This window comes from Eleutherodactylus coqui, chromosome 4 (genome assembly GCF_035609145.1).
Source record: "Eleutherodactylus coqui strain aEleCoq1 chromosome 4, aEleCoq1.hap1, whole genome shotgun sequence".
Taxonomy (NCBI): Eukaryota; Metazoa; Chordata; class Amphibia; order Anura; family Eleutherodactylidae; genus Eleutherodactylus; species Eleutherodactylus coqui.
The window spans coordinates 135,578,078-135,591,148 of NC_089840.1; the positions used below are offsets into that span (position 1 = coordinate 135,578,078).

Consider the following 13,071-nt stretch of genomic DNA (forward strand, 5'->3'; position numbering starts at 1 on the left):
ATGATCGGTTTATACCCAGGACTGCGACTGTAACAAGTGGGCATCCGCTACGTCTAGAAGAAAGCAGGTTTCATTGCCAACACAGAAAAGGGTTCTTTACTGTAAGAGCAGTGAAACTGTGGAACGCTCTGCCTGAGGATGTGGTGATGGCAAAATCCATAGAGGAGTTTAAAAGGGGACTTGATGTCTTTCTGGAGGGGAAGGAGGGGAAGGATATTGCAGGATATAAATCTTAGGTTAATTGTTAATCCGGGTATACAGGCAAGTAGGAACTATTAGGGGCTGATCCAGGGATTAGTCTGATTGCCATTAGGGAGTCAGGAAGGAATTTTCCCCCAAATGGGCTAAATGTCTCCTGCTTTTGGCGTTTTTTGCCTTCCTCTGGATCAACATAGGAGGATAAACAGGCTGAACTAGATGGACATTGTCTTCTATGTTACCTTCAAATGTGACCAGTTATCTGTACAATTCAATAAAAATAATTTTTAGGGTGGACTAAAATGTGGTTGCATAAATATGCACACCTTAAAACTAATACTTTGTTGATGTACCCTTTGAATGCTGTTAGAAAGTCAGTCTTTTTGGGTAGGTGTCTATCAGCTTGGCACATCTTGACTAGGCAATCTTTGTCCACTCTTCCTTGCAAAAGTGCTCCAAACCTGTTAGATTGTGAGGGCATCTTGTGCGTAGCGCCCTCTTCAGGTCACCCACAGATCTTCAATAGGATCCAGATCTGGGCTCTGGCTGGGCCATTCCAAAACTTTGATCATCTTCTGGCAAAGCCATTGTCTTGGCGATTTGGAGGACTCATTTGGGTTGTAGTCGTGCTGAATGGTTAAATTACTCTGCATCAGCTGAAGCCTGAGGGTTTTGTGCTAAAAAGGGGACTGATATTTTGAACTGTTCATAATAAAAGAAGAATTCTTCCGTCTTGCTGCCCTACCCTATAGCCCAGACGTATGAAGAATACAGAAGATGGTTGTCACATGCACTACACAACCAGTACTCGCCAGCTCCTTTAATGTTGCTGTAGGTCTCTTGGCCACCTCCCAAAATTTTCTTCTGCTCTTATCAATTTTTGAGGTATGTCCAGTTCTTTATAAGGTCACTCTTGTACCAAATCAATCAACTTCTTGATGACAGTCTTCACTGTGCTGTAGAGCAAGGGGTCCAAAACATTTCCAAGGCATGACATACACCATGGCACAAAAACAGCATTGAGGCACTCACCCAGAGGTCTCCAGACTTGTCAGTGCACAAACTAAACCAAATGAATTGCTGAATATGACCCGTTTCCCACTCTGTAGCAGTCCAGTTTTGTACCACTGCAAAGAGGCGACTGGATGAGTGCCAGAGCCAGTACATAACAGGTATCGTGAGACCAAATGTCCTTCAGCCAAGCACCTGGAAACGGTACTAACAGACACAAGGACCTGTAAAGATGGCACCATATGTCTCTGTATGGCAAACAGTTGTACCCGATTGTGCTTGTTGTACAGTCAGACGCTCCTCTCTACTGGTGGTCTGTCGGGGGTGTCCGGAGCCCGGTCACCTTGTGTGCCCTCACACATCCACTGGTGCCAACACCTCCTAACAGTCTGGTCAGAACGGCCCAGGTGGGGGGACAATTCATCAATATGACCATCCAGCTTCTCACATCCCAATAATGCTCCCCTCTCAGACTCTGGTAACGGGGTGAAATCTCTTCTCTGCGTCGTAGAGGCGTCTAGTGGTCAACAAGCTCTACACAAGTGGAAGAAGTTACTGCACACAAGGAGCCTCCGAGAGCCTTTTATAGGCCAAGGGTGGAACCACTTTTAGGGTCTCAGGTGACAAGACCGTTCATCTAAATCACCACAACTCTCATCATTTATACATCTGCTGAGATGGAACTGCAGGACAAGATTTGCAGCAAAACAACTAAGAGCAGGATTTTTTTGGGACAAGTGTAATAGAGAGAAAGTACCTACAAGCACTCCTCTAATAGCCCAATTATAAAGTTTTCTGCTGATAACTGTACATAGAATAGTACATAGAATAGCAAGGGGATACCGGCAAATAAAACCTGTACACAGCTTACCTCATGTAGTGAAATTCCAGAGCCAGGTCATTCCAGTGTTTCTCATCCGGAGGCACAACAGACTTCAAGGCACAAGGAAAATGTCCTCCCCAACTATCACACAAATAGACAACACCGTACTGTCCCCTTCCCAGCTCTCGGCCCAGCCTAGGCTTGCCTATGGATTTTAAAAATGTGGACAATTATACAGAAATTATAACTGAATGCAAAATTTTCAATGGCTTATATGATAGAACTTTTGTTAAAATAAGTTTTAGATCAGGGTTTAGAAGATGTAATATCAGTACACAGCCCACAGATTAACCCCTAATCTATCCAGCATTACTACAACACGGACAACTTGCCCATGGCAGTATAATTACCACCTCACGGACTGTCAAAAAGGGGCCAACACTTGACAACTAATATTCGGTAATAGAGAAATTGAGGACTGGAGAATTTTTAATAAGTCACTATTTACATCAAGATTCTTCTCAACACACATCAGAAAGATAGGAAGAAAGATAGATTTACATTAATCATGTAATTATGTGTAAGAAGCCTAAACATTCCCAACACTAATGAATAATTAAAAGGAGTTGATACCAAAGCCTCTTACCATGTAGCAAAACATCCCGCAGAGATCGACTTTCCAGCGATAGTCGTGCCAGGCGTGGGGCATGCTCTTTACGAACTTTTAGCCAGAGATCTTCAGTTTTTTCGAGTCTGCCACTGTGATCAACCTCAAGCTAAAAGTCAAAGTTAAAATGAAAGTTAAACCAGAAACCGGAAACAAAACCTTGTGGGAAAAAGGCGTACATGCATCAACATGCATATTTGTGCACTGGGCATTGCATACCTTCTGTATTTTTCTGTCCATTCTATTTTTTGTGTATTGCGTGGGCAAATATGCTCATGTGACAGTTCATAGGGCCCATTTACATGCAAAGAATCTTTCAAGTGATTATGCAAAAAGATTGCCAATTCTTTTAAAGTGGAGGGAGAAAAATCGCTCAACAGCATTTTTGCTTCTGGTGTGTGATAAAAAAAAACATGGATTTTTGGGTGTAGAATCTGAATTTACCTTTAGAAATGACGCATAAAAACCTTACGTGATACAATTTAGATTTTCTTTAAAAAGGTTTTTGCGTCTGTACTTATTTTCTGGTAAATTTATACAAAAGTGACAAAAGCTAAACTCTTATTTGAATGTAATACACAGTGAATGAAGTTCTAAAAATGGTCACTAGATGGCAGAACAATGTACCGTAGTTGAGCAGGAAGGTTACCGACATGAGCCCATCTGCACAGCTGTTTAGTGTTTGTTGTAATCTGCATGAAGCACTTCTCTTCATTCTTACCTCAACATAGCGGTATTTTTTTGAGTTTTAGTCAAATACATTACCAGAAAAAAAAAAAAAAGTTCTGAGGTTTTTTGGGGGAAATTAAAACCAGACAATATTTGGCAATACTGTATTATTGTCTATGTAATAGCGCTGTGTATCTCAGAAATGTGACATCATAGATCGAATCAGATTCTTCCACTGAATTCAGCACCCCAAAATTAGTTAAAGCGGTTGTCTCGTGGCAGCAAGTGGGGTTATACACTTCTGTATGGCCATATTAATGCACTTTGTAATATACATCGTGCATTAAATATGAGTCATACAGAAGTTATTCACTTACCTGCTCCGTTGCTAGCGTCCCCGTCGCCATGGATCTGTCTAATTCTGATGTCTTCTGGCTTTTTTAGACGCGCTTGCGCTGTGCGGTCTTCTGCCTGGTGAATGGGGCCGCTCGTGCCGGAGAGCTGGTCACCGCGTCATCGTAGCTCCGCCCCGTGTGCCGATTCCAGCCAATCAGGAGGCTGGAATCAGCAATGGAACACACAGAGCCCATGGGAGAAGACCTGCGGTGCACCATGGGAGAAAACCACAGTGCATCCCTGGGAAAAGACCGGCGGCCATCTTAGGGAGAAGATTTTTATAACTCCATATTTCGTCGGGTCGGTGAGTAGCAAGCGATTTAAAAACCAGCTTTAAATTGCTATTTTATGCCGGGGGGGGGGGGGGGGGGGGTGACAGGGGGAATGGGGTAAGGTAAAATTTTGATGTTTGCCGCGAGACAACCCCTTTAAATCAACCAGTTTCCAAACCAAATACAGAAAAAAAAATAAAATTCTGATTTGTTGACCAGTAATCGTTGTGTCTAACTGCACTGACATCGTGCAGTTTTCGTTAAGCTGTCGCTGATCTTTCAGCATGCTGAAGGATGGATTTTAAGTGCACCATAAAATAATCGTTCAGACTAAAAGTACATTTACATGTAACGATCACTCATTTGTGCTTGTTTGAATTTTGAGCTATAATTGTTGCGTGTAAATGGGCCTTGTGTCATACTATAACAATGGATTTACTCTCCTTCCCACCTCCGATAACGCCATTTACTATACGCAGATGTGGGGCTTATTGTACACTCATGCTAGCGTCAAACCTTTGCATGCATATAATTCACACAGAACATTCAATCCTAGCTCATCTTGTGTTCATCCTCATTTAGAGTCTGTATTAGAGTCCACAGATGGGGTCTGCTACGGAATAAGTCCAAAAATCTGCCTGCATTACAAATGAAATCCGCAGCAAAACCCGTACTTGGCATTAGAAGGGATTAGTCCCATAGCAAGATACCAGAACAGGTGCACAAAAGTATATGTCTATAGAAAGAACTAGTGTGCTGCATTCATTCACATTGTACTGAAAGTGGCAAGACACCCTGTGTGGGAACGGAGGATGCATTTCGCACTGCAGCTCTGGACTATAGCATGAGACACTAAGCCAAACCTATCCATAGCCTTGCACTGCCAGGCCAAAGCCAAAAGATGGATCGCTTGGTTCTAGTCCGATTGGTATTCCATACAAAAAATAAATAGAAGTCATAGCACCATTAAGGAATTTTTTTATTTTTTTTTAATGGAGCCCTTAATAGCCTACAGATGAGATACTGTTGATTGGCATCCATCACCGGTCTGTTAAACAGATACCTCAGGGAGAGTTTTTCCTCATTATTCCCCCAGACACCATCATTCCTCCCTGGCTCCCTTCAGCTTTTTTCACCCTGGTGGACGCAACTGTTCATAAAACGGACACCATTGAGAGATCCTCGGGGCACTAGGGTAGTTCTGCCGCTGAAGGGGAGGAGAGTGGTGGAAGCAGCGTTGGAGTGTTCACTGGTCGGGGAAGAACAGAAAGCAGGAAAGAATCCCAGGCAGTGCCCATCAACATCTACTGTGATGAAGGGAAGGAGGCTGTATGGGCAACACATTCTATTGTTAGAAGTTCCTCCACTATAACTAATGGAAAGCTTAAAATGTGGTGTGAACAGCGCCTAAGGTTTTTGAGAGCTGAATGTACAAGTTCCACACAGCTATTATTCCCATGAGGCCCCTTTCACACAGGCGACCGATATGGCTGCTACAAAACTCACAGCGATGTCGCAGCTTTGTTCACGCGATTTTGTAGCGTCAGCGAAAAATTTTTTTTTTTTAGAACATTGCATCACTTTGAGAGTCAATGGGAGTTTATAATGTTAAACATAGAAAGTTTGTGCGATGCGATAAACAAGGAGGCTCCCGGGAGAGAAACAGGCTACACAAAAATATATATGTAATCTGACATTGCAGAAAGCTAGAGCATGCAGCAATTACTCCCACCGGATAGCAGAAGTAAAAACATCACTAACGTGAAGGAACCCAGTGATGAGCATGGGTTACACGCACACGTGCGTTTTATAGCGCTGTCGCATCGGTGGAAGGTCGCGCGATTTTGCAGCCTGTGTGAAAGCAGCCTGAAAGACATACAACTGTAGCGTGTGTATAAACTAAAGGCTCCTTAACAGATTAAGCTATATGCTGCTATGAATCACCAAGACATGCGGAGAAATCATAGTTTTCTATCCTTCTATAGGCTCTAGCACCAACACAAGTCAAGGGAGGAAGCAGGAAATAGGAAAACTATACAGATAAAGTTATAGACCAATTTCCTGTTGCTTCCAATTTCCGTAATCTGAATCTATATATACATCCCCCCCCAAGGAATTCACAATATACCTCCAGTGGCTCCTAAAGCTAAGCTTCACTACAGGTTTATCAAAATCTGAAGAACTAAGCCTTTACTATGAACATCCATGCTGTTAGCACACTGCCTAGAAGGTCAGACAAATCCACAATTAAGGGCTTTTGATGAAGTTTTTAGGACAATTCTTACAAATTCTGAAGAAAGTAATTTACATCACTCCACTTATGCTCCAAATATCCTAAACCTTCAGCACTCCGAAAATGCAAAGAATGATCAAGATAACAAAAATGGCTAAAACATTGTAATTACTCCCATTTTAGTGGTACTGCTCTCTTCTCCAAGCCAATAGAGCTCAGAGGATTGCTTCATTGCTGGCAAAAGACAATTTTTATAGGAAGTCTTAGGCTACCTTCAAATGGGCAAGTGCGATATCAGGGATTTCACTCGCGGACCCCAGGCCTTTTTCATGCCAAGGCACCTCACATTACTTCTGTGAAGTTCCAATCCTGCTGCGCTTGTTTCACACGTCCAGAGGATTGGCAAGAGTTTCCCCCATTGATTTCAATGGGAAACATATTGCACGGCATGCGATGTTTGGCTGTCCCATTAAAAACAATGGGCGATGTGTTCCAAGGAATGCAAAGGAAAAAAATAAAATAGCTCATGTGTAGGACTCCATTCAAAAGCATGGTATTCATACTCACGTGAGTTTTGTGCATCTCGCAACATGCAAAACATGCGATATTCACACTCATGTGAACGGAGCCTGAGTATTTTCTTTCAGGGAGGAAACAAGAATAATATGCCAGAACATCCGCATAGCATTAGCACTGGGGCCAATGTCTTGGATCAGTTTCTAAGAACAGATATGGCTCCGCACTAGCACTGCATACCGTAATAGTTGCACTTTACATACCCACCTGTTTAAGGGATGACGCAAATGCTTCATGAGAGCTTTTGAGACGTTTACAGAACTGACTGCAGATGCGCTTTGCAAGTTTAGATGCACTTAAGCTTTCTATGGCATCCTGGGCCACCTTGCGTTTCCATTCGGGGGTTATGGATGGCGGACTCACCCATGTAATGCGCTGAATTATCTAAAGGAGTAAAATGCAGTTAGTATACTGTATTGGACAATAAAATAGTTACACATTATATACCAGCCGATCTACCTGGCTTCGCCCCGGGTTAATTTGGTGCAAGTGTTTACCTGTTCGCACGGAAGATTTTATGAGGTCGTGGTTACTTCAGATGAACCGAGGAATAAAATATGTATACACAGAGGTGCGCTAGATTCTCCTTAGACTGCATGTACTGATGTCCCTCTGCAGAATGTGCCACCCCCTTCCCACTCTCCTCATTTTTTTTACCCTTAAAGGTAACTTTTTTTATTCAAATTTACCCCCCAGACTGGAGGTTGCAGCCCCTTTTTAGCCTTAAAGGCATGCTCCATCCCTTCAGTCCATGGCCACTTCCTTACGTACTTCACAGCCCTTCAGTATTATACACAGAGGTCAGGTAGATTCTCCTCTTTATATACACTGTCTATTTTTTTTTAAATTTAAAAACAGAAAGGGAAATATATAACAGTGTTTATTATTTCTATGCACCCCATTAGAGCAGGTTTTGTAACAAAGGGTTCTTAGGACAACCCCATTCCAGGTTATCATTTTGATTAGACCTTCATCTCTGGGCATCACAGTTTATAATTAGGGCATAACAGGACTATGTGCACTACATCTAGCTGATCCTTAGTTACATGGAAACTAGATTTACATTATTGCTCCCAAAGGGATAAGTTGCCATGGCGATGATGATCCAAGGGTATCACCATAAAATAATCCCTGATCTGTTCCAAAACCTTTCAGAACAGTGTTCTCCTAGGAGGTTAATATGTTGATTCAAGAGTCCTTTACGTTGTCCCCTGCTCACCTGGACGATCTGCTCCCAAACCATTCTGGTAACTGTGGATCCAGAATTAAAAGTAACTTCCACGTGATATGCAGCATTCAGTATCTGGAAAGACATACTGCTTCCTTAGAAAGTGAGCAGACATTACTGGCAGTGCTGTATTTACTGATCTTACAAAAAGAATAAATCATTCATCAATTGAAGGGGAAGGAAATGTTAATTACTGACCAGTGAAATAAAGTCACTGGCGGTGCATTTACCCATAAAACAAGAAGGTTGTGTAACATTCTGCTGACAGGACGGAATCCGACTGACTAACAGCTTCCCTGGAACATGAAAGGCAGCAAGAAAATAACCCTTCTGCATGCTATAGTTAGAGGAGTTCAATCAGGGAAAGTGCCATAAGCCTCGTCAATTCTCTACGACACCAATATAGCAGCATGCACCATCCTTGGGAGTTTCTTTGGAACGCCTCGACCATCATTTTAAAAAACACATTGCACACCATGCCATGTGCGCACAGAACAATGGGAAACACTTGCCGACCCACCGACACTGCTGAAAGCTGCACTGGAGGATTGCAACTGTACTAAAGTGAAGGGAGGAGTTTGACACAAACTCCTCGTATTCACATGTACATAGCACATTCCTGAGCATTGTATCAAACACTTCAATACTCACCTATCAGCCGCCGTCTGTGTCCCCGCCACGATGCTCTCCCTGGCGGTGCGGCCAGCTTCTGCAGTCTTCTCCTGGTCTTGCTTTTGAGATCCCCGCCGTCGGCACGGTGATGGTATCGAGCGCCGGCCAATCACAGCCGGTACTTGATAAGCCAATCACAATATCACTAAATAGCTGTGATTGGCCGGCACTCGATCTAATCACAGCACTGACGGCGGGGATTTCAAAAGCAAGCCGGGAAGACTGCAGCAGCTGGCCGCACTGCCGGGGACAGCATTGCACCAGGGACACAGATGCCGGCTGATAGGCAAGTATTGAAGGGGTTTTTTTTATCTACTATATACTCGAGTATAACTAGGCTTATACTCGAGTATAAAACAGTATTTCTCTACTGTCAACCTATTTTGCAGCGCATTCAGGTAAGTTTATTTATTACCCACCCCAAGCTGGGTACTCAGCCTTCCATCCTTTCGAGGTCTGTAAAAGGAGTCAACCTTGACCCGACTACCTGAACTATTCGGGGATTGAACTTGCAAGCTTCAGGTTATGAGCGAGAGATTATGACTGCATTTCTGTTGCCTTAACACTGTGCCACACAAGGCTCAAGGCTGCTTTTAAGACTTCGTTCAGGATTTTGGGTTCTGTGCTCTTTTCCACTGGTGAGGTAATCGCACGTTTTCAGTGCGATGCGAGAGTGCGAGATCTCGCAAGAAAAGTCCCACACATGTTGTTCTATGACAACCTTTCTTCTAGCGATGTTTAAGGGCAAGCTGCGATGCGAGGATTTAAAAAAAAAAAAAACAAACCCTCGCAGCAGGAGGATTGTTTCAGCGTTTTGCATTTTTCTGTTCATACAGTAAAATAGCAAAACACATTCTCGCAACGCAAAAGCTTGCGATTTTGCAGCGTTTCGATGCGATTTTAACATTGCGATTTTCTCGCAGCAATATATCGCTATCGCCAGTTGAAAGGAGCCCTTAGGGTGCCTTTCCACATCGCTGAGTTTTTTTTTTTCACGCGATTGTCAATAGGACTTTCTAATGTTAAAAACGCAGCGCACCAAAAAACGCAAGTTGTGCTGCATTGCGTTATTATTAGAAAGTCCCATTGACAATTGCGTAAAAAAAAAAAAGGCTAGTGGAAAGGCACCCTTATGGAGGAGAAAAAAAACGGAAATCCAAATGGAAAAAAAAAAAAATGAGCAGAGGACAGAAACCAGGTGTGGAAGCAGCCTACATAAAGGCTAAAGCGTGCCCCATATACATAATCAGGGTCCTTTTCCACGGGACGATCTTTGGGTACAGATGCCCAACAAGTCACACCAGCAATAATTTTTCCTGTACTTTTAAACGGGAACCTTCATCACTGACTGAATGGGGAGCAGTCGTTCCTAGATTAACCCCTTGAGTGGCACGCCGGAAATTTTCCGGGACGAGTTCTACTGCTCATAGCGACATAGCCCGGAAGATTTCCGGGCTGTGTTTCACTATGGGAGCTGCAGAGCACAATGCCACAAGCTGTGACAGTGTGCTCTGCCTGCACAGACCCACACAGCGCAGTGCAAGGGCTTTGAAAAACCAGCAGAAGATATTGCTGATGTGCCGGCAACCTCCTGCTTTGTTTACAGGTTGCCATAGAGACCATCGGCTTGTCAGAAGCCAGCCGATGGTCTCTGTGGCAGGGAGAGCTGGTTGTTAGCTGTCAGAGGACAGCTAGGTACCTGCTCTTACAGCAGAGATCAGAGAAAACCTCCGATCTCTGCTGTGTTAACCCTTTACATGCTGCAGTCTATGTGACTGCAGCATGTAAAGGGCTGTCACCGCAGCATGTAAAGGGCTGTCACCATCGGACCCCCGGAATGTGATCAGGGGTCCTGATGGTCCCTGTGGAAGTCCCCTAAAGGAACAAAAAAAAAAAAAAAAAAAAAAAAGGAAAAAAAAATAAAAAACACTTGTCTCCCTTTACTTTGTAAAAAATAAAAAATATAATCACATGTGGTATCCATGCGTCGCAATCACCCAGAGAAGGAAGTTAATACATTATTTAACCCCTTAATGACATGGCCCCTTTTCTTTTTTCCCCCCCATTTCTTTTTTTCCTCCCCCCTGTTTAAAAAAAAAAATCACAACTTGTCCCGCAAAAAAACAAGCCCTCATATGGCCTGGTCAATGGAAAAATGAAAAAGTTATGGCTCTTGAGACGCAACTGCAAAATTAGTTGAAATTCAATGATTAGACCATTTTAAAAAACCTGCCCTGGTGGGCACGACAGGGTGGTAGGAAACCCGCCACTCAAGGGGTTAAAAGCTGCCAGTTTACACGGCCGAGCCATCAGTTTTCTGCATGCAGAAACTGAAGACCAAGGCCGCCCTCACACAGGCATGTTGTACAGCGTTAAGTGCTGTGCTAAACGCTGTACAAGGCTCCCATTCATTTCAATGGACTGCTCACATAAGCATCAAAATGCAGCGTTTCCAACACTGCCCTCTGACAGAGATGCGTGTTCTATCTTTGGCAGTTTTCAACCCTGCGTCGCCCATTGAAATGAACGGGCAGCGGTTTCAGCAGTGCCGAAAACACAGCACAACTTGGTGTCGCGTTTTGGGCGTTTTTGGTGGGGGTTTTTTCTCCTCAGCATCGTGGCATAACACATGCTAGCGCTGCTGAAACCGCAGTAAACGCCTATGTGAGGGAGGCCTAAGGCGCTGCGTTTACTGCGGTTTCAGCAATGTTGAGTGTTTTGACAGCATTTTCGGCATAGCTGAACACGCAGCCAAGGAAACTGTAAACTTTTTTTTCAGACTTGCTGGCGTAGCAAGCTGCGTTTACTGCTATAAAAGCGCAGTACAAAGTTGTGCCGTGTTTGCAGCAGTGCTGAAACTGCAGCCCATTCATTTCAATGGGAGACACAGGGCTGAAAACGGCCAAGAGCAGAACATGCAACGCTTTCAAAACGCAGCGTTTTCAGCCTTGTGTGAACAGCCCCATTGAAATGAATGGGAGCGTTGTACAGCGTTTTGAGCAGTGCTAAATGCTGTACAAAACCGCCTGTGTGAGGGAGGCTTTACAAGAAACGAAAGAATTCTCATGCGTCATTCAGTTGACACATGCATTTACACTAAATCATTTATTGGCCCGTGTAAAAGGGCTTACAGTCATCAACTGAGCAGACCTCAGTTGGCGATTAGGTAATATTTTTTTGGTTGAAGTTGTGTATTCTAAGGCCAACTTCCATCCACTGCATAAAACCAACTTTAGTCTTCAATGCCATCCAAGCCCACGCTGCCCACCTGCTAGACTCCTACCTGCTTCAGGTGGTTGCTGGTTACGTGTGACAAGGACTCCTGCTGGGACCTTTCTAGGCTGCGGAGACATCTTTCTAGTGTCCCCACAAAGCTCTCCCGCAGATAATCCACAGAGTTGATGAGTTTGTTGACTACAGCTTGGTTGAGCCGTGAGATGATCAGCTCTTTTATCTGGAAGATGCAGCTCTTCACTTCCTGAGCTCCGATGGGCTCTCCGTTCTGCGGGATGGAGATGCCTGAATAAGCAGAAGAGAACGCGTGTTAAACGGACTACAAAAAGTTCCTTCCTCTTCGGACATGAGTTAAGGGAATTATGAGACCTACAAAAACCGCAAGTTGTCTTCAGTGGTGCCAGCCGATGCCCGACACCACATGTAGCAGAAGACTGGTGCGGTTTGGTAGAACTTTTTATACTTTGCACACTATGGCAGCTTTATTAGCGCACACATAAAAGATCGGAAAAACAGCTAAAGCATGACCAATCTAACACATTTTCAAAAATTAATTAAAAGTACGGTATATAAGGCCATTATTTGGTATGGACAGCGACAAGCCAGATGTGTGATGCATCCAGATACAAATGTAAAGTTTACAGCCCAACTTAAAATTGCTAAAAAAAAAAAAAAACAAACCACATCTGAAGCTGCCATGTGTCACTTTGTGTCTAACATAGTAATGCAGTGGCAGTTCACTTTGCCCATCAAATCACTAACCCACCAGGGATTTAGGATTCATTTTACTGCTCTACTCTGATACTCTGTCCAATAAAAGCTCTGAAAATAAAACCAAGATGTGGCAGCATCCAAGGTGCAATTAGACACGTCCTTTATTCCTCTATGACGACAACAGCTATGTTTTGACTCTTCAGAGCTTTCTTGGAAAAAAAAAAAAAGGTTCTTAGGCCACCTTGCCCAGGCCCTTACAATGCCAATACTGCATGACCAATCTTTCCTCACCAGCTTCACATCATGTACAACTGGGTACTAGAGCCTCCATGCCCACCCGTATCACATCCTGTAGCCAAGCTAGAGGCGGTACAACAG

General features: G+C 43.7%; 1 protein-coding gene across 1 annotated transcript in view; it reads right to left on the reverse strand.

Annotated features, from left to right (window-relative positions):
* The window catches only part of DSTYK (dual serine/threonine and tyrosine protein kinase), a 60,186-nt gene that overhangs the window by 9,297 nt on the left and 37,818 nt on the right, over positions 1–13,071 (reverse strand). The window contains exons 4-8 of the mRNA XM_066600163.1: positions 12,029–12,264; positions 8,065–8,148; positions 7,053–7,229; positions 2,679–2,808; positions 2,081–2,237 (exon numbers count right to left, since the gene is read on the reverse strand). Coding sequence (XP_066456260.1) covers positions 2,081–2,237; positions 2,679–2,808; positions 7,053–7,229; positions 8,065–8,148; positions 12,029–12,264 — 784 coding nt within the window. The remainder of the gene's footprint in view (positions 1–2,080; positions 2,238–2,678; positions 2,809–7,052; positions 7,230–8,064; positions 8,149–12,028; positions 12,265–13,071) is intronic.